This window comes from Ursus maritimus, unplaced genomic scaffold (genome assembly GCF_017311325.1).
Source record: "Ursus maritimus isolate PB19 unplaced genomic scaffold, ASM1731132v1 scaffold_2, whole genome shotgun sequence".
Taxonomy (NCBI): domain Eukaryota; kingdom Metazoa; phylum Chordata; class Mammalia; order Carnivora; family Ursidae; genus Ursus; species Ursus maritimus.
Window position 1 is genome coordinate 45,364,618 of NW_024424452.1, and position 23,263 is coordinate 45,387,880.

General features: G+C 43.6%; 1 protein-coding gene across 1 annotated transcript in view; it reads left to right on the forward strand.

Annotated features, from left to right (window-relative positions):
* Positions 1-22,851, forward strand: part of ATF6 (activating transcription factor 6) — a gene marked incomplete at its 5' end in the record, with an annotated part of 198,212 nt that extends 175,361 nt beyond the window's left edge. Inside the window, one exon of the mRNA XM_008685747.2 lies at positions 17,807-22,851. Coding sequence (XP_008683969.2) covers positions 17,807-18,015 — 209 coding nt within the window. The remainder of the gene's footprint in view (positions 1-17,806) is intronic.
* Between the last annotated feature and the right edge of the window lie 412 nt (positions 22,852-23,263).

Here is a 23,263-nt window from a genome sequence, read left to right on the forward strand (position 1 = left end):
AATTATTTTTTTTCTAGATTTTCCAATTTGGTGTGTATTCATAGTAGTTTCTTATGATTCTCTGTATTACTGTGCTATCAGTTATAACTTCTTTCATTTCTGTTTTTATTTGGTTTGGCTTTTCTTGATGAGTTTAACTAGAGGTTTATCAATTTTGTGGGTTTTTTCTTAAACTTAATTTCACTGTTCTGTTAATTTTTTTTTTTTTTAATCTTGACTTCCTTTATTTCCTTTCTAATCTTTATTTCCTTCCTTCTAACTTTGGGCTTTGTTCTTTTTCTAGTTCCTTTAAGTTTGAAGTTAGATTGTTTATTTGGGATTTTTCTTGTTTCTTGAGGTAGGTTTGTATTGCTATGAACTTCCCTCTTAGAACTGCTATTGCTGCTGCTTATGGATTTTGGAAAGTTGTGTTTCTATTGTCATTTGTCTCAAGAGGTTTTTCTCAAGATGTCTCAAGAATTTTTCTCTTTGATTTCTTCATTAACTCATTGGATGTTTAGTAGCATAGTCTCCACTTATTTGAGCTTTTTCCAGTTTTCTTGTTGTAATTGAGTTCTAGTTTTATACCGTCGTGGTCAGAAAAGATGCTTGATACGATTTCAGTCTTCTTCAATTTATCAAGACTTGTTTTGTGGCCTAACATGTAATCTGTCCTGGACAATGTTCCGTGTGCACTTGAAAATATGTTTTCTTAAGAAAAAAGAAAATGTATATTCTTAAGTTTTTTATTGAAATGTTCTATATATATTTTTTAAAGATTAATTATTTAGAGAGAGAGCGTGCACGTGCAGGGGGAGGGGCAGAGGGAGAGAATCTCAAGCAGACTTCACATGTGCTGGGAACCTACCTGAGGTGGGGCTTGATCTCACAACCCAGAGATCATGACTGAGCCAAAATCAAGAGTCAGAAGCTTAACTGACCAAGACACCCAGGTGCCCCTCTATATGTATCTATTAAGTCCATCTGGTCTGATATGTCAAGGCCAGTGGTTTTTTAATTGATTTTCTATCTGGATGATCTTTTGATTTAAGTGGGGTATTAAAGTCCACCTCTGGATTTTGGTTCTGGTTCTGATCTTGGGGTGGGGGGATCGAGCGCCACGTTGGGCTCCATGCTCAGCACGGAGTCTGCTTGTCCTTCTCACTCTCCCTTTGCCCTTCCCCCTGCTCACACACGCTCACTCACAAATGTCTATAAAAAATAATTAAACAAAGTCTCCTAACTACTATTGTATTACTGTCAGTTTTTCCTTTTAGGTTGATTGTATTTGCTTTATATATTTTGGTGCTCTTGTGTTGGGTGCATAAATACTTAGAAATGTTATATCCTTCTTAGATGGACGCCTTTATCATTTTATAGTACCCTCTTTGTCTTTTGTTAGAATCTTTGTTTTAAAGTCTCTTTAATCTGAGTATTGCTACTCCAGCTTTTTTTTTTTTTAACCTATTACATATCTTTTTCCATCCCTTCACTATATGTATATCTTTAGATCTGAAGTGAGTCTCTTGCAGGCACTATATAGATGGGTCTTGTGTGTGTGTGTGTGTTTTGTTTTTGTTTTTAATCCATTCGGTCACCTTATGTCTTTAGATTATAGCATTTAGTCCGTTTTCATTTAGAGTAATTGTTGATAAGTACGTACTATTGCCATTTTGTTGTTTTTGTAGTTTTTCTCTGTTCTTTTTCTCTTGGTCTTTCCCCTTGTGGCTTAATTGTTTTCTTTAGTGTTTTGTGTTCCTTTCTTTTTTGTGTGTATTGTAGATTTTTGGTTTGTGTTCCCCATATGGTTCATATATGTCAACCTATACATATATAGCAGTCTGTTTTAACTCATTGAAAAAGCACTGTTTTTACTCCCCCTCGCACACATTTTATGTTTTTGAGATATTTTACATATTTTTATTTTGTGTATACCTTGACCACTTACTGTAGTTACAACTAATTTTATTATTTTTGTCTTTTACCCTTCATGCTAGCTTTTTAAGTGGCTGATCCACTGCCTTTACTATGTATTTGCTTTGACAAGTGAGATCTTTTTCTTTCATATATTTTCTATTTCTAGTTTTGCCCTTTTCTGCTTAAAGAAGACCCTTTACCATTTCTTGTAAAGCTGGTTTAGTGGTGATGAACTCTAGTGGTGACGAACTCCTTTAGTTTTTGCTTGTCTGGGAAATTCTCTCTCCTTCAATTCTAACTAATAACTTTGCTGGTTAGAGTATTCTTGGTTTTAAGTTTTTCCTTTTCGGTGCCTTAAATAGATCCTGCCACTCCCTTCTGGCCTGTAGAGTTTCTGCTCAAAAATCAGCTGGTAGTTATGTGGTTTTCCTTGTATCTATTTATTTCTTGCTGCCTTTAAGATTTTCTAACTTTTGCCATTTTATTATACTAAGTCTTAGTGTGGATCTGTGGTTCATATTGTTCTGGACTCTCTCTGCTGGCTGGACCTGGATATATGTTTCCTTCCCCAAGTTAGGGGAGTTTTCAGCCATTATTTCTTCACCCCTCACTCTCTCTTCGTGTGGGACCCCTATGAGAGGAATGTTCATGTGCTTGATGTTGTCCTAGAGGTCCCTTAAACTGTTCTTCAGTTTTTTGTTGTTATTCTGGTTGGGTGATTTCTAATATTCTGTCTCCCAGATCGCTGGTGCGTTCTGTACCATCTAATCTGCTGTTGATCCCCTCTCCTGTTATTTCATTTCAGTTATTGTATTCTTCAGCTGTGATTAGTTTTGTATTCTCTAACTCTTTAAGTTCTCACTGTGTTCCTCCATTCTTCTTCCAAGTTTGGTGAACATCTTTACGACCATTACTTTGAACTCTTTGTTAGGTAAGTTACTCCCTGTTTTTATTAGGGTTTTTTTTCCTGGCATCTTATCTTGTCCTTTCATTTGGAACATATTCCTCTGTCTCCTCATTCTGCTTGACTTTGTGTTTGTTTCTGTGCATAAGACAGAACAGCTGCCTCTCCTGGTCTTAAAGGAGTGGCTTATATGGGATTGTCCCCTGTGTAGTATGCTCAGCAGCTTTGGCAGACCAGCTGGAGCAGGTGTGGGCTGGGGTGTCCCAGAAAACTCCATGCTGGGATCACCTTGGTGGGATGACCAGATCTTTAGTGGGGGCATGAGCCAGGAGTCCCAGAGCACTCTGTGCTGAGGCCACCCTGTAGGACAGCTGGAGCTGGCATGAGTTCAGGCCTCGGGCGAGGGGGGCCCCTGGGCATGCTGAGCCGAGGTAGAGGTCACCTTGGTAGATGGCTGGAGCTGAGGTGGGCGTGGGGTCTCAGAGTGCTCCATTTTGGGGCCATTCTTGGCAGAGCAGCTTGATCAGGTAAGACCAGATGTCCCTGGGGGTGCCATGCTGGGGTTACTCTGGGGGGTTGGACAGTTGGAGTTGGTGTGGTCCCAGGGTGTGCTAGGGTGACCCTAGCAGGTTGCCTAGAGTGCCTGACCCTTTTCCCACCTGAGCTATTATGATTTGTTGGGGAGGAACCTAAAAAATGGCACTGGCTGGCACCTCCAACCCCAGAGTTCAGCAGTTCCCTACCCTTTGGGCAAATGCTATAGGGTAAGTGGATTTCTTTCACTTATAGTCTAGTTGCCCTTTAAACTGCTCTTTTTTCACTGTACCCCAAGGTGGCCAAGTCTGCATGAGGGCCCTCAGTGATACCCCTTCCTGCTGCAGGTCGCCACGCCAGAGGTGGGGTTCCCGTCATTACCATGTCTCCCTCTCCTGCCGTTCTGGGTGCTCCCTCTGTTGTGTGTGCAGACGCTGTTCAGTCAGCCCTCAGGGCTTCCTCAGGAAGAACTGCTCTAGCTGTAGATACCGTGTGTCCGCGGGGGGAGGCTGAGTTCAGGGGCTTCCTATGCCGCTGTTTTGGACTGCCAGTATTTTAAATGTCTTAAATATTTTAAATTCTGCTTTTGCAGCAGTCCAGTAAGCGATGTAAGGGAAGAAACCCCTTTTCTTCTGTAATTCCTCATAGTTTAAAGCATTCAGTAAATGTTGACTGACAGTTTTATGATGCATCGTGTCCATTTTCCTTTAGAAAATGCTCAAGTTTAACTGGGTACAGAAAGTGGGATCTGATGTTTATGAGAGTCTGTAACAGTGCCTGGCCTGTAATCAGTGCTCAAATACTGGGGAAGGAAGGCAGGTTGGTTACAAATTGAGTTTGATTCTCAGAGGTACTCTCAGTGATCTGATGAGGCCACAAACCTTCCCTTTCTCTCCAAGCTCATCCTTCTTAACCCACATGTTCCATCATTCTTTCCTCAGAGTGATACCATTTGGCCCCAGGACGCCATCCGTCTGTTGTCTGCAAAGAACTCCCCAAATTGCAGTTCTAGCCCTGTTTTCTCCTGCCAGTCAGTCCTCACCCGTATTTCTTACCACTTGCTGCTCTTCTCCACTAAATGTCTTCCTGGAGTCTCAGACATGCATGTGACCCTCCCCGTGATGGCTGCATGGCTCACCCCTCACCTCCTGAAGTCTTTACTCCAAGATCACCCTCTAGGAGAGGTGCCCCTCCCCACCCACCCACACTCCCTAACCACCTTCTTCCATGCTTTGTCTTCCTCCATAGCACTTACTTCACATTCTGTGTACTTATTTTCTGTCTCCACCTTCTCTCTCATTTTATAAGAATTAAGCTCTACGAGGACAGGAATATATTTTCCTGTTTTATTCACTACTCTATCCTCAGTACCTGGCGCATGGTAGAAATTCAATAAATATTTGTTGAATTCATGAATATATAATATTCAGGCATTATATATTATAATGCTTATATTGTATTAGAAGAGGTAGTGAAGAAGCCCGGTGCTTGCCCTGATGCATGCTATCACTGAGTGCAACAGCTAGAAATGCAGATGGATACTGGTGTGTCCTGGTGATGACCCAGATACCAAGAGTGTTTTTGCCACAGGAGATGTGGTTTTCTGAAAAGAACAATTCTTGAGTTCAGAAAGAAACAATAGTCCCAGCAGAGTAGAGTAGTTATAAGAATGTATTCTGTGGCCACCCTGCCTAGTAAAACCTATGTAAAAGTAATTTAAATGTAGAACAGTGAGGTTCTGGCTTGATTAATATAGTAACGATCAGGGTTTTTGCTTTGTTTTTACCTACATGCATATTGTGTGAGATGCGGGACCGTCCCTGGGCATTGCAGATTTCCAGCATCCTGGCCCTGCCCAGTGAATTCTGGTAGTTCCCTTCATCATAACCACTCCATGTGCCCTGTAAGGGTTAATGGTTTTTGTATACACTATTCTAGGCCCACACTTTTGTGAAATTATTATAGATCTAATAATAATGAGATAACCTTTTTCATCTGACTCCCAGTTGCTCAGTGTCCATAACACCTGAATAACATTTAACAAATTCTGGTGTGTGTTGCAGCTAAACATATGATATTCCTCCCCCCCTCGTCTCTCTGCCTTTGGACACTCCCAACCCAAAGTCTCCCCCGTCAGAGACACTCTGCTTTTAATTTTTTCTGGCAAAGGGCAGACATGGTGGTTGCAAGGAACTCTTTGTGCTGGTGTGCGTTCCTTATGTCTCCAGAAAGACTCTTCAAGTCAGAAGCCCAACTGCGGCTTCATCTGCGGGACTGTTAGTGCTGTTCCCAGCTGAGGAGGGAGGGGTTCTAGCTCCACCACTCGCTCCCTGCCCCACTTCAGAAATGCTAGACATTGCTTAAAGGAGCCAAAGCTCTTTTCTGTAAGTATTTTCACATTGTGCAATAAAGTACACTGCTTATATGTTGGTTATAGAGAAAAAAATCAATGTTGGAGCTCTCGTGGAAGGTTTCTTAAAAGTGGGACTTGAAATGGGCTTAAAGGATTAATAGAATTTGACTGGAGAGAGAATTTGGGTGAAGAAGAGAAGAGAAGGGACTACTTTTCCCAGTAGAGGAAAAAATCCCCACAGAGATACAGTGCATGGTGTGTTGGGATGGTCAAAACCAGGACTCAAGTTGAGAACTGGAGAGAATATTGACTAGGTGCAGTGGAGTCTCCTGTGGACGCTCTGGAAAGCCTCCATACACCGTGACGCCGCACCACTTCGTTGTTCGTTGTGTTCCCACCTCCCTTTCCCGTCCACTACTAGGTCTCCCCTTTCGGGTTGCTTTCCTAATTTTTCCTTTTGTTTTGGTTGAAAGTATCTCTTGTGATGTGTGAATTGGTGGATTTTTATCTCCTTTCCATGCTTCCTACACACACACACACACACACACACACACACACACACACCCCACGCCCCACCGGATTGGGGCACAGATACCAGCAGCCTGTCGCTGCCTGTCCCCAGCTTAGCTGACACAGAGCAAACTACCTCTTGTTAGGATTAGCATCTTATTCCCAGGAGAAATCTGTTTTATCCTATATGCTTCTTTGCAAAGCATTAAAGTCTTGTGACTTTTTAAGATTAAACTCTCTGTAAATTTTTGGATCTTTAATTCTGTTTACGGTCAAGGTTCTGGCGTGTGTGTGTTAGTCACCTCCCAGCTAACAGTCTCTTGGCAGGCCATGCGTAGTTACTGTGCGTTTACAGGCTGTTCACAATTCCACATTGCCTAGAGTTTTTCCACCTCCAGCGTCCAGGCGCATTTTCTGCTTCCTCAACCTTACCCGAGCATTCAGAATCACAGTTTCATGTTCATATTTGAAGCCCTTCGTTTCTTTTCCTTTTTATATGCCTGATTCATTTTGAATTTGAAGTACTCATTTTTTACACCTTTCTCCTGACTCCGATCAGTGTTTCGTCTCCTTCTGCTTACTTCAGGAAGCCCAGAACAGAAGATTCCTTGTGTCACTCGTGCAGTACTCACGTGTTTGCTCGTAGAAGAGGGAGAGTGAGCTTTAACATTTCTCTCCATGCGGTTCCTTTTGGGTCAGCTTTCCCCAAACAGCCAAGGTCTTTCTTCATTAAGTACACAAAAGCAGCTTAGCAGTCCTGTCGCATAACTCGGCTCTCACAACCCCCTAGTGGGATGTTTGCCCTGCTCTCTCCTGTCAGAGAGCCCCTGCGCCTCGATGCTCTTTTGACGAGGGCGCTGCTCACCTACAGTGGAGATCTGGCCGGCGGGGCAGGTGAGCAGTCCGCCTTCCGTGTTCTCCTTCAGGGGCCCATCCTCGCCTGCTCCCCGGAGCCACCAGAGTGCGCAGGTCCTCGTCTCCAGGAGTACCTGTGCTGGTGTTCTTTATTCACACTGAGGCACAAATGATGGGCAGGAGTTGAAAATGGTGTCCTTTGCAGGGGTGGCCAGTTATTAACCACACTCAGAACCTTCCAGTAAAGGGTCACAGGAGCTCCGCCTGCCCTGTTGAGGGGAGTTTCAGAGGCTCTGTGCTGCTCCTGGAATTGTACTGTGAACAGGTGCCTCGCAGCCCAGGGGACAGATCAGGAGGTACCCTAAGCTGTTTACCAGTCTGTCCTTCTCTAAGTAGAACCGTGCGAGCCTCAGCAGTAGTGGGGAGGTGGTCTTACGGACTGTCCAAAAGGGTCAGTACTGACACACTGAAAGATCTCTTCAGTGAGGTCCCACAGAGTGGACGGAAGATCATCGCTTTAGTCCCCTGGTCTGTTCTTCAGAGGTATGGGTAACTTGGGGTTCCTCACAGGAGGGCACTTCACACCCGAAGTACCCAGCTTGTCCCACAGAAGGCGCTTCGTGAATTCTGCTGAAGGCATTCGCATCCTCTCTGGCAGTCTTCTTCTGATAATGCTGCTTGTCTTCTTGCCCCAGAAGTTGTTGCCTTCAGAAGGTACCCAGATGATACCTTGTCTGAGTCTCCCGCTTGGGCTTAAGATAACAGTGCTGTTTGGGGGCGCCTGGGTGGCTCAGTCGGTTAAGCGTCTGCCTTCACCTCAGGTCATGATCCCAGGGTCCTGGGATGGATCAAGGGCCACACACCCCTACACCCCCGTGGAGCCAGGGACTCTGCTTCTCCCTCTCCACACACCCCCCCACCCCCATGAGCGTGCACACGTTCTCTCTCTTTCTCTCTCAGGCACATGGGCTGTAATGACTTTTGCAGGTGGTTTGGGCTATATGAGGGCATCTAGTCTTGATCTTAAATTGTCATCTGGATTCTAAGTTAATCCAGAAAACCAGTAAAAATTAATAATGTGTATTGCATGTCTCGAATACATGTGTTTTCCATTATCTGGTCATGTATGCCCATGTGTGTATTCCTGCGCACGCACACACACACACACACAACCTTTTCATTTTTCTAAAACAGGGAGTGACTCTGGTTCCAAAAACAAATGATTGGTGAGACACCCAGAAAGCTGAGCCCGGCACATGTTCTAAGTGAAATGGCTCCACATTAGCAGGTTGTCTCTAGCTGCCTGTGTGGTTGGAAAAGAAAACATTTTGATAAGGAAACACTGGCTAATTTACAGGCATTCAGATATAATTTTCTAAAGATAAGCAAAGGACTTCCACAAGGTGGTACTATAGAACTCCCCTCTACAGCCACACCAAGCCTACAGCTGAAACACTGGCTAATTTACAGGCATTCAGATGTAATTTTCTAAAGATAAGCAAAGGACTTCCACAAGGTGGTACTATAGAACTCCCCTCTACAGCCACACCAAGCCTACAGCTGCGTAAGGAACATTTCCCTCTGAAAACTAGATGAACTGGTTCTCCACAACAAAGGGTAGAAAGACCGCGTCCAGAAGGGTGAGAGGCAGGCACATAATCTTACCCAAAAACCCCATCCCCAGCACAGTGACAGACAGTAGGGAAGGATCTCACCAGCCTGGTGCTTCTCCTAGAGGACCAAGAGGTGGGTGCCCCTCATGAGGCACCCCAACCCGTGGGAAGAAACAAGCCCCCAGAACATCTGGCTTAAAAAATGAACAGGGCTGATGTCCAGGAGACCCAAAGTGCTTTAGAAACGGAGATTCCTGGGGCGCCTGGGTGGCTCAGTCATTAAGTGTCTGCCTTAGGTTCAGGTCATGATCCCAGCATTCTGGGATCAAGCCCCGCATCGGGGCCCCTGCTCAGCAGCAGGAAGCCTGCTTCTCCCTCTCCCACTCCCCCTGCTGGTGCTCCCTCTCTCGCTGCCTCTCTCTCAAATAAATAAATAAAATCTTAAAGAAAAGAGAAGAAAAGAAATGGAGATTCTCTTTTTAAAGGGCTCACTTACAGTCTCACTCACCCCAAGACCCAGGGGAAAAGCAGTTTGAAAAATGCTTAGACTAGCTGAGAAGGAAATTCATTTGCTGGTCTAAAAGCTGGAGGGGCAGGGGACAGCTGAAACTGTCCTTGGAGGAAAAGCACTGGTGATGCCAATTTTGCCCCCTCCACTTCCCCTGCCAGCACCCAGGTGAGCTGGGATGCAGCACTATCCCTGCCTTGCTGAAGCAGGAGAGTGCAGGCAGCTGCAGCACTCCCCTGCTCCCTGGCCAGGGCAGGTGAGCACCAGCCAGCCAGCCGTGGTCGCAGCATTGTCCCACTCCTGGCCTCAAGCTGGTGCACTGGCACAGGCAAGGCCCTCTACTGCTACAGTCCTGTAGCCCATGGGCGTGCTCATTTTCCTGCTGCCTTTCTAAAACCAGCAAGTCAGCCCTGCCCCCTACACTCTTCTCCTGCCTAGTTAAAACCAGCAGATACACACAGTCTACACAGGGGATACCCCCTTGATTGCCTGGCCCTAGTGGCCAAGGGGGCTGGCATTCCTGAGCTCCATGGGAAGGTACAGTTGGGAATACAGTTCTTGGCAGGCCCCCACCCCTAGGGCACTGCAGAGACAGCAGACTGAGACACAACCTCAGTCTTCCTGGAGAAGAGACCTGCTATTCTGGAGCTTCAGCCTGAGGAACAGGCTTCAGGTTTCCCGCACATCTAGAGGCTAGTGAGGAGCTCCAGGGAATGTAAGCCAGGGAGATACCTCCTTGTACATCCCCTTGGCCTCACTACAGCTCTGTAAGACCTCCCAGAAAGGAACTTATCCATTCATCTGGAGCCCCAGTTATTAAAACTGTTGCCCAGGCAACACCTCCAGACTCCTGGTCTGGAGGCCAGCAGGGATTTCAGTTGTAACCCCATAGGATTGTATCTACTTGCATATTTTAAAAGCTGTGGGCTTGAAGGATTTTGCTTTCAGTTGCCTGAAACTAGGTGCTAAATAAGATTCTTACCCCTGGAACACTGACAGGTCTTGGCACACTCTCAACAACAGGTACATCTCAAGAATTAATCAAGTGGTCTAGACCATCACAGAGGTTCAAGAGATAATCAAGAGCTGGGGCAAGGTTGAATGAGAAGGTTCATCATGTACAGAGGCCACTTCTTCAAGCCTGAGAGACATAGCTACTTTGCCTAATATGCAGAAACACAAAGAATCAAGTAAAATGAGGGAACAGAGAAATATGTTCCAGATGAAAGAACAAGACAAAACCTCAGAAAAAGACTTTAATGATACAGAAATAAGTAATCTGATCAAGAATTTAAAATAATGGTCAATAAAGATGATTACCAAACTCAGAGGAAGAATGGATGAACACAGAACTTCAACAAAAAGAAAGAAAATATAAGAAATTAACTAATAGAAATTGACAGAGCTGAAGAACAAAATAACTGAAAAATACACTACAGGGGTTCAACAGCAGGCTGGGTAAAACATTAAAAGGATCAACGAGCTGGAGGACAAACCAATGGAACTCACCCAGACAGAGCGGCCAAAAGAAAAAATCTTTAAGAGACCAAAAGGACATCAAGGAGAATTACATTCACTTTATAGCATTCCCAGAAGAAGAAAGAGAGGGGCAGAAAACTCTCTCTATGGAGGGAAACAGACATCCAGGTCCAGTAATTCCAGAGAGTTCCAAAAAAGATGAACCCAAAGAGATCCACACCAAGACACATTATAATTAGACCCTTAAAAGCAGCAAGGGAAAAATAAATTGTCATGTACAGGGGGAACCCCATAAGGCTTTCAGATTTTTCAGTGGGAACCTTGCAGAGCAAAAGTGAATGGCATGACATATTCCAAGTGCTGAAAGGAAAGAACTTCCAACCCAGAGTACTCTACCCAGCAAGGTTATTGTTCAGAATTGAAGGAGAGCTAAAGAACTTTCCAGACAAAAGCTAAAGCAGTTCATCTCTACTCAACCAGCCTTTCAAGAAATGTTAAAGGGACTTCTTTACACTGAAAAGAAATGGCACTAATAACAAGAAAACCTATGAAAATAAAAATCTCACCAGAAAAGCTAAATCTATAGTAAAAATACTGGATTATTTACTTAAAAAGCCAGCATGAACCTAAAACACAAAAGTAGTAAAATCAACTAAAACTACAATAGTTAAGGAATACATAAAAACATGTAAAACATGGGGCGCCTGAGTAGCGCAGTCGTTAAGCGTCTGCCTTCAGCTCAGGGCGTGATCCCGGCGTTATGGAATCGAGCCCCACGTCAGGCTCCTCTGCTGGGAGCCTGCTTCTTCCTCTCCCACTCCCCCTGCTTGTGTTCCCTCTCTCGCTGGCTGTCTCTCTGTCAAATAAATAAATAAAATTAAAAAAAAAAAAAAAGTAAAATGTGACATCCAAGACAAATTTCAAATTTAAGTTGCTATCAACTTAGACTGTTAATTACATAGGATAATGTTAAACAGTTAACAAAATGGCAATAAGTACATACCTATCAATAGTTACTTTAAATGTAAACAGATAGGGACGCCTGGGAGGCTCACTTGGTTGGGCATCTGCCTTCGGCTAAGGTCATGATCCCCAGGTTCTGGGATCGAGTGCCGCATCAGGCTCCCTGCTCAGCAGAGAGCCTGCTTCTCCCTCTGCCTGCCGCTCTCCCTGCTTGTGCTCTCTTTCAAATAAATAAATTTTTTTAAAAAGTTATAAAAATAAAAAAAAAATAAATGTAAACAGACTATAAATTCTCCAATCAAAAGACACGGAGTGGCTGAAGACTAATGAAAGGCAAAGAGGGGAAGTACATAATGATAAAGGGGGTCAATCTAGCATGGAGATAAAACATTTATAAATATATATGCACCCAGCGTAGGTGCACCAAAATTACACAAAGTGACTGTTAACCAACCAAAAGAGAGAAATTGACAGCAATACTTACATTGATGGATAGATCCGGACTGAAAATCAATAAAGAAACATCAGCCTTAAATGACACACTAAACCAGATGTACTTGATACATACAGAACATTACGTCCAAAAGCAGCAGAATAAACATTCTTCTCCAGTACATCTGGAACATTCTCCAGGATAAATCACATATTAGGCCACAAAACAGGTCTCAGTAAATTCAAGAAGGATGAAATCCTTTCAGGCATCTTTTCTGACCACAATAGTGTGAAATTAGAAATCAATTACAAGAAGAAAACTAGAAAAACTACAAATACGTGGAGATTAAACAACACATTACTGAACAGCTACTGGGTCACAGAAGAAATCAAAGGTGAAATTAAAAAATACCTAGAAACAAATGAAAATAAATGTAAAATCCATGAGATGGGCAAAAGAGGGACGTTCATAACAATACAGGCTTATTTCAAGAAACATCTCAAACAACTTAACTTTATACCTAAAAAAACTAGAAAAAGAACAAAGTACAAAGTTAATAGAAGGACGGAAATAAAGAACAGAGGAGAAATAAATGAAATAGAGACTAAAAAGATAATGGGAAAGATCAGTGAAACTAAGAGGTAGTTCTTTGAAAAGATAAACAAAATAAACCTTTAGCTAGACTCACCAAGAGAGGGCTCAAATAATTTCAGAAATGAAAGTTAAATACAAAGGATCATAAGAGAATACTATGAACAATTATATGCCAACAAATAGGACAATCTAGAAGAAAGGGATAAATTTATAGAAATACAATTTTCCAAGACTGAGCTACAAAGAAATAGAAAGTCTGAATAGATTATTAAGATTGAATCAATAATCAAAAACCTCCAAACAAGCGGAAGTCCAGGGCCAGACGGCTTTACTGGTGAATTCTACCAAATATTTAAAGATTTAATACCATCTTTCTCAAACTCTTCCAACAAATTGAAGAGGAGGAGAGCTTTCAAACTCATTTTACATGGCCAACATTACCCAGATACCCAAACCAAAGACACCACAAAAAAAGAAAATTCCAAGACAATATCTCTGATGAACGTTGATGTAAAAATCCTTAACAAAATTTTAGCAAACCAAATTCAACAATACATTAAAATGGTCATACAGTACAATCAAGTGGGAGTCATTCCAGGGATGCAAGGATGGTTCAACAATCACAAATTAATCAACAGGATACACCACATTGACAAAAGGAAAGATAAAAATCATATGATCATCTCAAAAGATGCAGTAAAAGCACTGGACAAAATCAAACATCCACTTATAAAAACTCTAAACAAAGTAGGTATGGAAAGAGCATACCTTACTGGGTGTTACATGTAAGTGATGAATCACTAAATTCTCCTGAAACCAGTATTATACTATATGTTAACTAACTAGAATTTAAATAAAAATTTGAAAAGAAAGGGGCACCTGGGTGGATCAGTTGGTTGAGTGTTCGACTTTTGATTTTGGCTTGGGTCATGATCTCAGGGTTGTGGGATGGAGCACCAGGTGAAGCTCCACACTCAGCATGGAGTCTGCTTGGGATTCCCTCTTTCCCTCCCCTACTACCCCTCTCCCCGCACTTGTGAGCGCTCTCTAAAATAAATATTTTTAAAAATATTTTTTGGGGAAAAAAAAGCACACCTCAACATAATAAAGGCCATATATGACAAACCCACAGCTGACATCATATTCAGTGGTGAAGAGCTGAAAGCTTTTCCTCTAAGAACAGGGATGAACACTCTCACCACTTCTATTCAGCGTAGTATTGGAAGTTGTAGCCACAGCAGTCAGACAAGAAATAAAAGGCATACAAATTGGAGAGAAAGAACTATCATTATTTGCAGATGACATAATACTAAAAAATAGAAAACCCTGAAGACTCCACAGAAAAAGGATTAGTATTGATGAATCCAGTGAAGTTGTAGGATACAAAATCAATATACGAAAATCTGTTGTTTCTATACATGAATAATGAACTGTCAGGGAAATCAAGAAAATAATTCCAATTACAGTTATATCAATAAGAATAAAACACCTTAGAATAAATTTAACCAAGGAGGTGAAAGACCTGTATACTCAAAACTATAAGCCATTAATGAAAGAAACTGAAGAAGATATAGATAAACAGAAAGATATTTCATGTTCATGGATTGGAAGAATTCATATTGTAAAATATCTATACTAACAAAGCATCCTCCGCATTTACTGCCATTCTAATCAAAATACCAACAGCATTTTTCACAGAACTAGAACAAGTAATTCTACCATTTATGTGGAACCACAGAAGACGCTGAATACTCAAAGCAGTCTTGAGAAAGACCAAAGCCTCATGCTCCCTAATTTTAAACTGGAACACAAAGCTATAGTAATCAAAACAGTATCGCAGTAGCAGAACAACACCAAGATCAGTGGTATAGAATCGAAAGCCCAGATACAAACCTTCATGTATATGGTTCATCAGTTTTTGACAAAGCAAGAATACACAAGGGAGAAGAGACAGTAAATGGTGTTGGGAAAACTAGATCGCTACACACAGAAGAATGAAACTGGACCATTATTTTATACCATATAGAAAAATTAACTCAAAGTGCATTAAAGACTTGAAGACCTGGAACCATAAAACTCCTGGAAGAAAACATAGGTGGTAAATTCCTTGACATCCATCTCAGTGACATTTCTTGGATCTGACTCCAAAGGCAACAGGAAAAAAGCAAAAATAAGCAAACTGAACTACATCAAACTAAAAAGCTCTGCACAGTAAAGAAACTCTCAACAAAATGAAAAGGCACCTACCCAATGGGGGAAGATACTTGCAAATCATACATCCAGTAGTGTTCATATCCAAAATATATAAAGAACTCAAACTCAGTAACAGAAAAATCCAATTAAAAAATGGGCAGAGCAGTAAAACAAACATCAAGTGGGGCCGTTATTCGTTATCATAGTAGCAATGAAATCTCAGTTCAGATGTTAAAATTTGACTCCCTCAAGATGTTATATTAACTAAGTCATGTTAAAAAAAAAATGGGCAGAGGATCTAAATAGACATTTTCCCAAAGACATCCAGATGGCCAACAGGCACATGAAAAGCTACTCAATGTCACTAATCATGAGAGAAATGAAAGTCAAAACCACAACGAGATACCACCTCACACCTGTCAGAATGGCTGTTACCAAAATGACAAGAAACAACAGGTGTTGGCAAGGACATGGAGGAAAAGAACCCTCATGTATGGGGAATGTAAATTGGTGCAGCCATCGTGGAAAAGGCCATAGAAGTTCCTCGAAAAACTAAAAATAGAAGTGCCGTATAATCCAGCAATTCCACTACTGGTTATCTATCTATAGAAACTGAAAACACTCATTTGAAAAGATATAAGCACCCCAGTGTGCACTGCGGCATTATTTACAGTAGCCAAGATACGGAAACTACCTTCTTGCCCATTGATAGATGAATGGGTAAAGATGGGGCTTGTGTGCGTGTGTATGTATATACTATGGAATAGTATTCAACCACAAAAAAGAATGAAATCTTGCCTTTTGCAACATGGCTAGACCTAATGGATGTTATGCTAAGTTATGTAAGCAGACACAAAGACATATACCTCATGATTTCACTTATATGTGGAATCTAAAAAATAAAACCAAATCCAGACTCATGGAGAACAGATTGCCCATTGCCAGAGGGGGAAGTGGGCTGGAGTAGGGAGCAAAGTGGTAAAGGGATCAAGAAGTACAAACTTGTAGTTATAAAACAAGTCGTGTGGTTTTAATGTACAGCATGGGGAATATAATCAATAATACTGTATTAACTTTGTATGGTGACACATGATAACTAGAGTTACTGTGGTGATCATTTTGCAATGTATATAAATGTCGAATCACCAAGTTGTACACCTGAAACTAAAATAATATTTTATATCAGTTATACCTCAGTAGCAAATGACTTAATTTTCATTGCATTTTGGTAGGACTCATAAAATTGAAGTGTCCACAGCAATGGTCTTAAAGAATAGACAGGGTTAGTTCATGCACGGGAGCAACCAGCTGTTCTTGATCCCTAGCAAGGCTGGGAAAGAAGGAAATTAGCTTCAACTGTAGAAGAGATTTATAAGACTTATAATGAGAAATTAATCATCAACTGAGACTATTTTAAAAATTAGAGCAGATAGCCAACCAGTAGAAGTGGAGGAATGATGTCTTCCATTGGCTTTAACACAGATTATAACATCTGCTCAAGGAACTTAAAATTGATAGGTTATTAGATCCAATAGTTTTCAACTTCTAGGAAGTCATTCACCCCTTTGAGAATCTGATGGGGCTCCTCGCCAGAAAAATGAGCACACAAATACAACTTCGCATGCAATTTCAGGGAACTTACAGACTCCCTAAAGTCTGTGCATTAGACCCTAATTTAAGACCCACTGGATTAGAGGATTTCCGTAAGTCCTAAACTGTGACACACTCCATGGCTCAATTTTCCCAAACATAACAATGGAATCTGAAGATCAAATGTCAAACTTTGGATTTTCTTCCTCTAGATTTATAATACTTGGCATGTACAGTGTTGAAGTAAAAACAAAAAAACAGAATTCTACTTTTAAATTCAATTCTTGGTCCTAGAGAAGCCAGATGTTTAATTTTAAAAGTCATTAGTTGGCTATATATCATCTTCATAAACACTCAGTAAGACTGGGCCTTCGCCTGGTCCCCACTCCGAGCTCCGGATTCGCGGGGGACATACAAACAGAGATGCCAGCATTATTCCGCGTTCACACACCTCCTAACTGCACTGCTGTGAATGTCCGGCTGGGCTTGGAGAGACTGTCTACTTACAATCCTCTCTTCAGTCTTATGCCCAAGTTTCATTGACTACAATGAAAGTTGGAAAATGACTACCCAGAATTACAAATCAGGAAACAATTTGGCCCTCCCTTAAAATAAAGAATGTTCATCCTCTCAGGAAGTAAGGGCATGTGTGTGTTAAACTTGTGATGAGTTCCCGCAGACGTGGTAAGTGAGCACGACCTTTTGTGGTTTTCCTGTTCCCTCTGCAACTAGCCTCTAGTTTACCTGCAAGTCCTGTAGCACTCCCTCTAGTCCCAAATCGGATATGTCCTTGTTTCTTGTACCTGGAATCAAGAACTCTAGAATCACACACTTCCCTCTGGGCAAGAGCTTCATTGTCACGTCTGCACCTTGTTGTCGGTCTTCACTGTACTTTATACTGCTAAGGCCAACCTTTAAATTTGTAGCTGGGACTGTCTTAGGGAAATCAGAAACATGGCTGATGAATGGGAGACAAGCGGTCTCGGCCAGGTCTCCCTACCATGCACATGGTAGGTTGGATCTTCTGACAAGTATTCCTTCCCATTGTTGAAGGGCAGAGGGACTTAGGCGCTCTTCCCTCTACCCACTGCAGAAATCCTCACAGGGTGTCTGTGGACAGATACTCTGGGGAGAACTCTGCCACTCCTCTAAGACCTTACTGGGCCGATGGAGGTTGTCTGGGAGCTGGAATCGAGGACAGACCCTCCCAGCACCGAGTCCCACTGTAGCTCTCCTTAGTGACGGAGGGAGCCCCTCTGTTGCCTTGAAAGCCTGTTGACGGTTCACACCCATAAAACTTATTTAGGTCTGAGACTGAAGCTTATGGTAGAATTGCACATGCTGGTGAATATTTATTCCTTGTGTGTCTCCGTCCTCACAGAGAACGTGATCAATGGGCAGGATTACGAAGTGATGATGCAGATTGACTGTCAGGTGATGGACACCAGGATCCTCCACATCAAGAGCTCGTCGGTTCCTCCTTATCTCCGAGAGCAGCAGAGGAATCAAACCAACACCTTCTTCGGCTCCCCGCCAGCAGCCCCCGAGGCAGCTCACGTTGTCAGCACCATCCCGGAGTCTGTACAGTAGCCTCTCCGGCTGCACTGGAAAACACGGTGGGACTCTGCCAAGCTGGAGAGCAGGGGAGAGACCTGTTCCTGTCCACCTTCTTGGTGGCTGGCAGAGAGCTGCCTCGCGGTAGGGTTCGAGGAATAGCGAGAAAGTTGTTTTTCACCATCTGCCCTTCTACTCGGAAAGCACTGATACTCAGACACAAGGGAAGCAGCCTTTCTCTGACGGCAAACGTTGCCTGCATCCTCCGTTGCTGCCTGGTGTCGATTTTTTCTGTACCTTTCTAAGTTGCTTTTCCTTCTGTATTTCTTTTGTGTTTAAATAGTCATCTTTAAAATAAGATTCTCCCTTCTCTGCCATTTCACTTATTGATAAAGAGGTTTTTATTTACAGCTGTACAGCACACCCATGTTTCCAGCAATTAGAGTATTTATTAACTTAATGCAAATCCATTGTGGATATTGTGCTTATTGGAAACAGATTTCAAAACCAGAACAGCCAAAAACATCCCAAAAAAGAGTCAAGACAATTGAGAGCTTTAGGTAAAAGGGAAAAACCCCCATTGGGTAAAGTTGGTCTTTGCCTGGGAATTGTGGCTCCCACCTGACCCGGGTGCCCGTGGGGGGAGGGGGGCAGCAGGGTGGAGAGAATGTCAGGGAAGAGCAGGGTCTGCGCTGGGCCATGGAAAGAGGAGCCAGCTCTGTTAACACACGTTTAAGACGCTGCAGGTTTTGATGTGACTGGAGTGGAAGACCAAAGCCACAGCAGCCATTTGTCCAGAGGCCACGGAGTGTTGGCATCTGTGCTTATGTGTTCTCGTCACTCGTTTGGTGCAGGTCCGCAAGGAACCCGGCACAAAGCCTTCAGGTTGCTTTGAATCCCCACCACGACACACCTTCTAATACGACGATACCGAATTTGGCCCAGGAACACGCAGGGTGATGTTAACAAGAGGGTTTTTTCTCATGAGAATTGATAAGTATTTATTCCTTAAGACTCTGTAGACAGGCAAGCTTGGATTCCTGTTCGGGGAGCGCATCGCACAATACAGCAATAATTTTCTGTTTTTCCAGTGAAAATACTGAAGGAATTAGCTTTTTTATCCTCCCATGGAAAAAGAGAGAGGGAGAGAGAAAGAAAAGAAAGAAAAATAGCCCTATTGCATTCCATCATATCTTACTGTACTTTGACTACTTTCCTCTCCTCCCTGATGTTCTGCCTTCGGTTTCTAAAGGGAGTCTTCCTATTCTCCTGTGAAACTTCGTATGTTCTCTCTAGAACTTATTCTGCTGTCATGGCTTCTTAACCTTGTCCACTTGCCTGGGCCGGCGTTCTTCCCTTCCAGTCCCACTCCGGCCTCCCATTGCTCTAAGCCGGAGGAGGAGAGACCGCCGGTGCAAGTCCTGCGGGGTGCCCTGCGGCCGACTCCTTCTGCCCGCAAGGGTCGGTCTGGGTCCTAAATAATTCTGAAGAATCACTCAGGCATCCATGTCTGGATAGTGGCGCCTCTCTGCCCAAGCTTATCATCTGCGCTCCGAGGAGATCCGTGTAACTTCGTGTGGCTGACGGGGCACTCTGCTCCCCAGGTCCCTGGAAATCTGGGCTTTGGCCGCGTTAACAAGCTTCTGAGAGCCCGGGTGGCCCTGCCCCTGCTGCGGCTGCTGTCCTGGGTGACGTCCACCCAGGAACCGCCTTCCCTGGGGCGCTCCTCCCCTAATGGACAAGACCTGCACATGGCAGGACAGCCTTCTCTCGGAGTGTCTCCTCCCGTCCCAGCGCCTTCCGTCTGGTGTGCACACCAGCCAAGCAAGCGGCCACGGCCAGTGGCAAGGTGACATGGTCGTTCCCAAGCTGATAGCCTGCTAGAGCTGTTGGAGCTGTCACAGCGGATGTGGGCCCAGATGGTGCTTCCTCTCCCGTGCACGGACTCACACCCACAGACTGCCCCACGGGCTTCTCAGTCTTCACCCTCCATCCCAGCTTCCCTGACCGGTCTGACCAATGGTGGCTGTAATGGAGCCCACCTGGATGCCTCTCCTGCAGGCGGGGACGCAGGTGGGGCTGCAGGTGCCAAGAGTAAGGGGTCCTGACTGCCCACAGCAGCCTGAGAGCTGCGCCGGCTCTCCCCCAGTTACCTGCTCTTGAGGTGATCGTTTTGAGATGAGGGAGCAGGCTTCTCCTCAGGGTGAAGTCTCAGGAAGGGAGAGAATGACAGCTGCGAAGTATTCTACTTTTGTAATTGCTGACAAAGCTCTTACTAATTCCTGGGCCCCACAGTGGTTTTGATGTAAGGTCTGTGCTTGCACCAGTTAGACCTGATGGGAAGGAGAAAGTGGCTATGCCTGATGAACAAATTAAGCTGCTGTTTGGGTTTAGTTTTAGGATGAAATCACCTTTTGCGGATTGCAGCCAGGAATGACAGGGGATATGCATCTATATCTTCATTAAGTTTTTATTAAGTGGGATTTTGCAAGCTTGTGGGATAATTAGATAAACCAGAGGACGCAAGTCCACCCATAGCATAGAGGACTCTGTTCCCTTTGTCCTGCCGCGCTGCCTCCCCCAGGAAGTGATGGCAGGCACGGCCGGGCCGGTTCCCCCACCTGCTTGTGAGCCCCACATGCTGAGCTTTCATGGCAGCGGATGGTTCCTCGTGCTAACTACTGAATCAGGCATCAGGGCTCCTCCCCACGGGGTTCATTCCCCCAGCAGAACACACAGCTCCGTCAGCCTGGTAGTGAATGGCCTCTTTCCAAAGTTGGGATTTGTAAAAGGATCATCTTGACTCAAAAGCTTGCCATGCTTGTCATTTAGAAGCTTTCCATTACATTATTGGGTGAGGTTTATCTTTTCACAAGGAAAAAAACAAAAACAAAGAAACCAAAACGTAATTACAGAATCTCAGAACATCTTTGAACTTTTTTCTAAATGACTACAGGCTGCAGCACAAGTTGGCATGTCTTTGCCTTTTCTTGTGAGCAAGAAACAGACACGGAGGTATTTGAAAGCAGCAATGAGTCATTCTTGAGTGTTCTGAATAAACATTACTTAGAAACAGACAACTTGGGATTCAACTGATTTTCTATCATTTTTAAAGAGACACTGTCCCGACAGATCTTCCTGGCTTGACTCTTACCACCTCACCCCTGGGCGTGAGCCCCCATCGGCATAGCCGTGACCCTGATGAGACGGCCGTGGCTGCGGCCTTTGGGGCGATGGAAATCGGACTTCTCTCCAGCTCCCTGCAACGTTTGCACTACTTTCTGGCTCTTGCCCTCTCACTCAGCTCAGGTTGTGAAACTTGGCGGAAAAATAGCACAGGGAAAAACCCGTATTTGACTTTGGAACACTGAAAAGTTTCCAAGCGACTTCTACTTTCAGCTACCTAGAAGTCACCCCTTCTTCCCGACGAGCCAGAGTCAGACCCCATGTCCCCTGCAGCCTGACCTCATGGGACGCTTTCCACCCAGCGAAGCCCGTTCCACTGCACCCCAACGGGCCGACTCGGCTCCGGCAGCAGATACCCAGGAACTGAAGTTTGAATGAAGCCTCTCATCCTATTGGCCGTTTCATGTGCATTAACCTCTCAAGACTGCTTAACGCTATGATCAACAGATGCTTATCACCACTTCTGGACCCCACATTTTTACGTTACATAATGTTATTTTTGCCCCTCCTGAGTCATTCTAATTTACAGAAATTAGGATTTTTGCTGCTAATATGAGCACTAATTATATTACGTACCTTAAAAACAAGAATAAAGCCTAAAAAAAGGAAACGTGAGAAATTCTCATTCCTACTACTAAGGCAACTTCTGTGTCCCCCACCCCCAGGGGTTGTGTTTGATTTTTAATTTTCTAGGAGAACAGAATACTGGACTACCCAAACAGATGTTGCTCGAGTCCAGATCGAACTATGCACATAAAAGAAATGCCGTTTTCTCCTCCCTGAAAATAGAAATCAGAGTGTAACCTGTTAACTTATATTTTTAGTGACTAAGCTTAAAACAAAGTTTATTTTAGATAAGTCTAGAGCTTTGAGCAGACTGTTCTAATAGCTGTTATCTGTCAGGTTAGGAAAAGAATGACAAAGCCATCTTGATCAGGAAATTTGGTCCCGTGTATGAATCATGTCATGGCTAGCCACTGCCCAATAGTGGACGCTGGTCTCGACATAACGGTTTGCAGGCTTTAAGCGTTAGAGGCACAGCATGTTAAGACACTTAATTATATTAGTTTGGGGAACCAAGGAGTACATAAATCATAGTCTGTCACTTGCCAAGGTCAGCAGACAGCACACACTGCTTTGCTGCTGGTGCCCAGCACCGTAGGTGACCACTAGTTAAACTAGGAGGCTTGATCTAGCCCCCCCCCCCAACCAGGGGGGTAACCCCAGAGATAGACCGGCAGGTTGACTTTCACAGTCAGTGTCTGTTGGACCATTCAACTCACACTCAGCCCTGATTTCCAGGTCAGCCATCTGGTTAAGAGGGGGAAAGAGAACTTTAGATGAAAGCTACCAGGTACTACTGGCCTTAAGGCTCCAATTTCTTGTTTCTCATCATGTTGGCAAGTGTGGTTGGGCTAAGATCCACCATGCTTCACCTGTGGAGCCATTAGAGCCAGAGGAGATAGGTCCACCAAGCCTTTCACCAGGGTTTTCCTTCTAAGATTGCATGATGATAAATTAAGTTAAAGATGAGGGGGAACAAGGTATCATTCTCTCCTGTAGTAGTTGCGTTGGTTTACGATGCATAAAGAAACCATGACAACAAACTTACACGGTTTTAAGCAATTCTTTACAATGCAATACTTGTTCTTTGTCTAAGATTCAAATAAAGAATTTTTAAACTTGCTTTATTTTGTTCTGTATATAGAGGGGAAAAAAGACCCAAAATAAATCTTGAATGTGAAGAGATTAATAATGAGCAGGGAAACCTAAAATGGCTTGTGGCCTGTTACTGTTTAGATGAAAACAACAGAACTCCTTTCCACTCTTCCCCCCACCCCCAGCCTGGTTAAATAAAAGTTTCCTTTATCGTGTCCAAATATTTCAACTACAATCTTAACCAAGGGGAAAATTAGTCTAAGAACTCCTACTTTGTCCTTCTACATCAGGAAGCTGGGTTACTCAATCACACCACAGGCGTCTTCCCAGCTTGAAATGACCAATGTCACTGTCACTGTGCATGAAGCTCATCACTGCAGACCGACAGCAGAGCCCATCCGGGGTGATTCATGCAAGCATTCCCTGCGCGCCCAGCGGA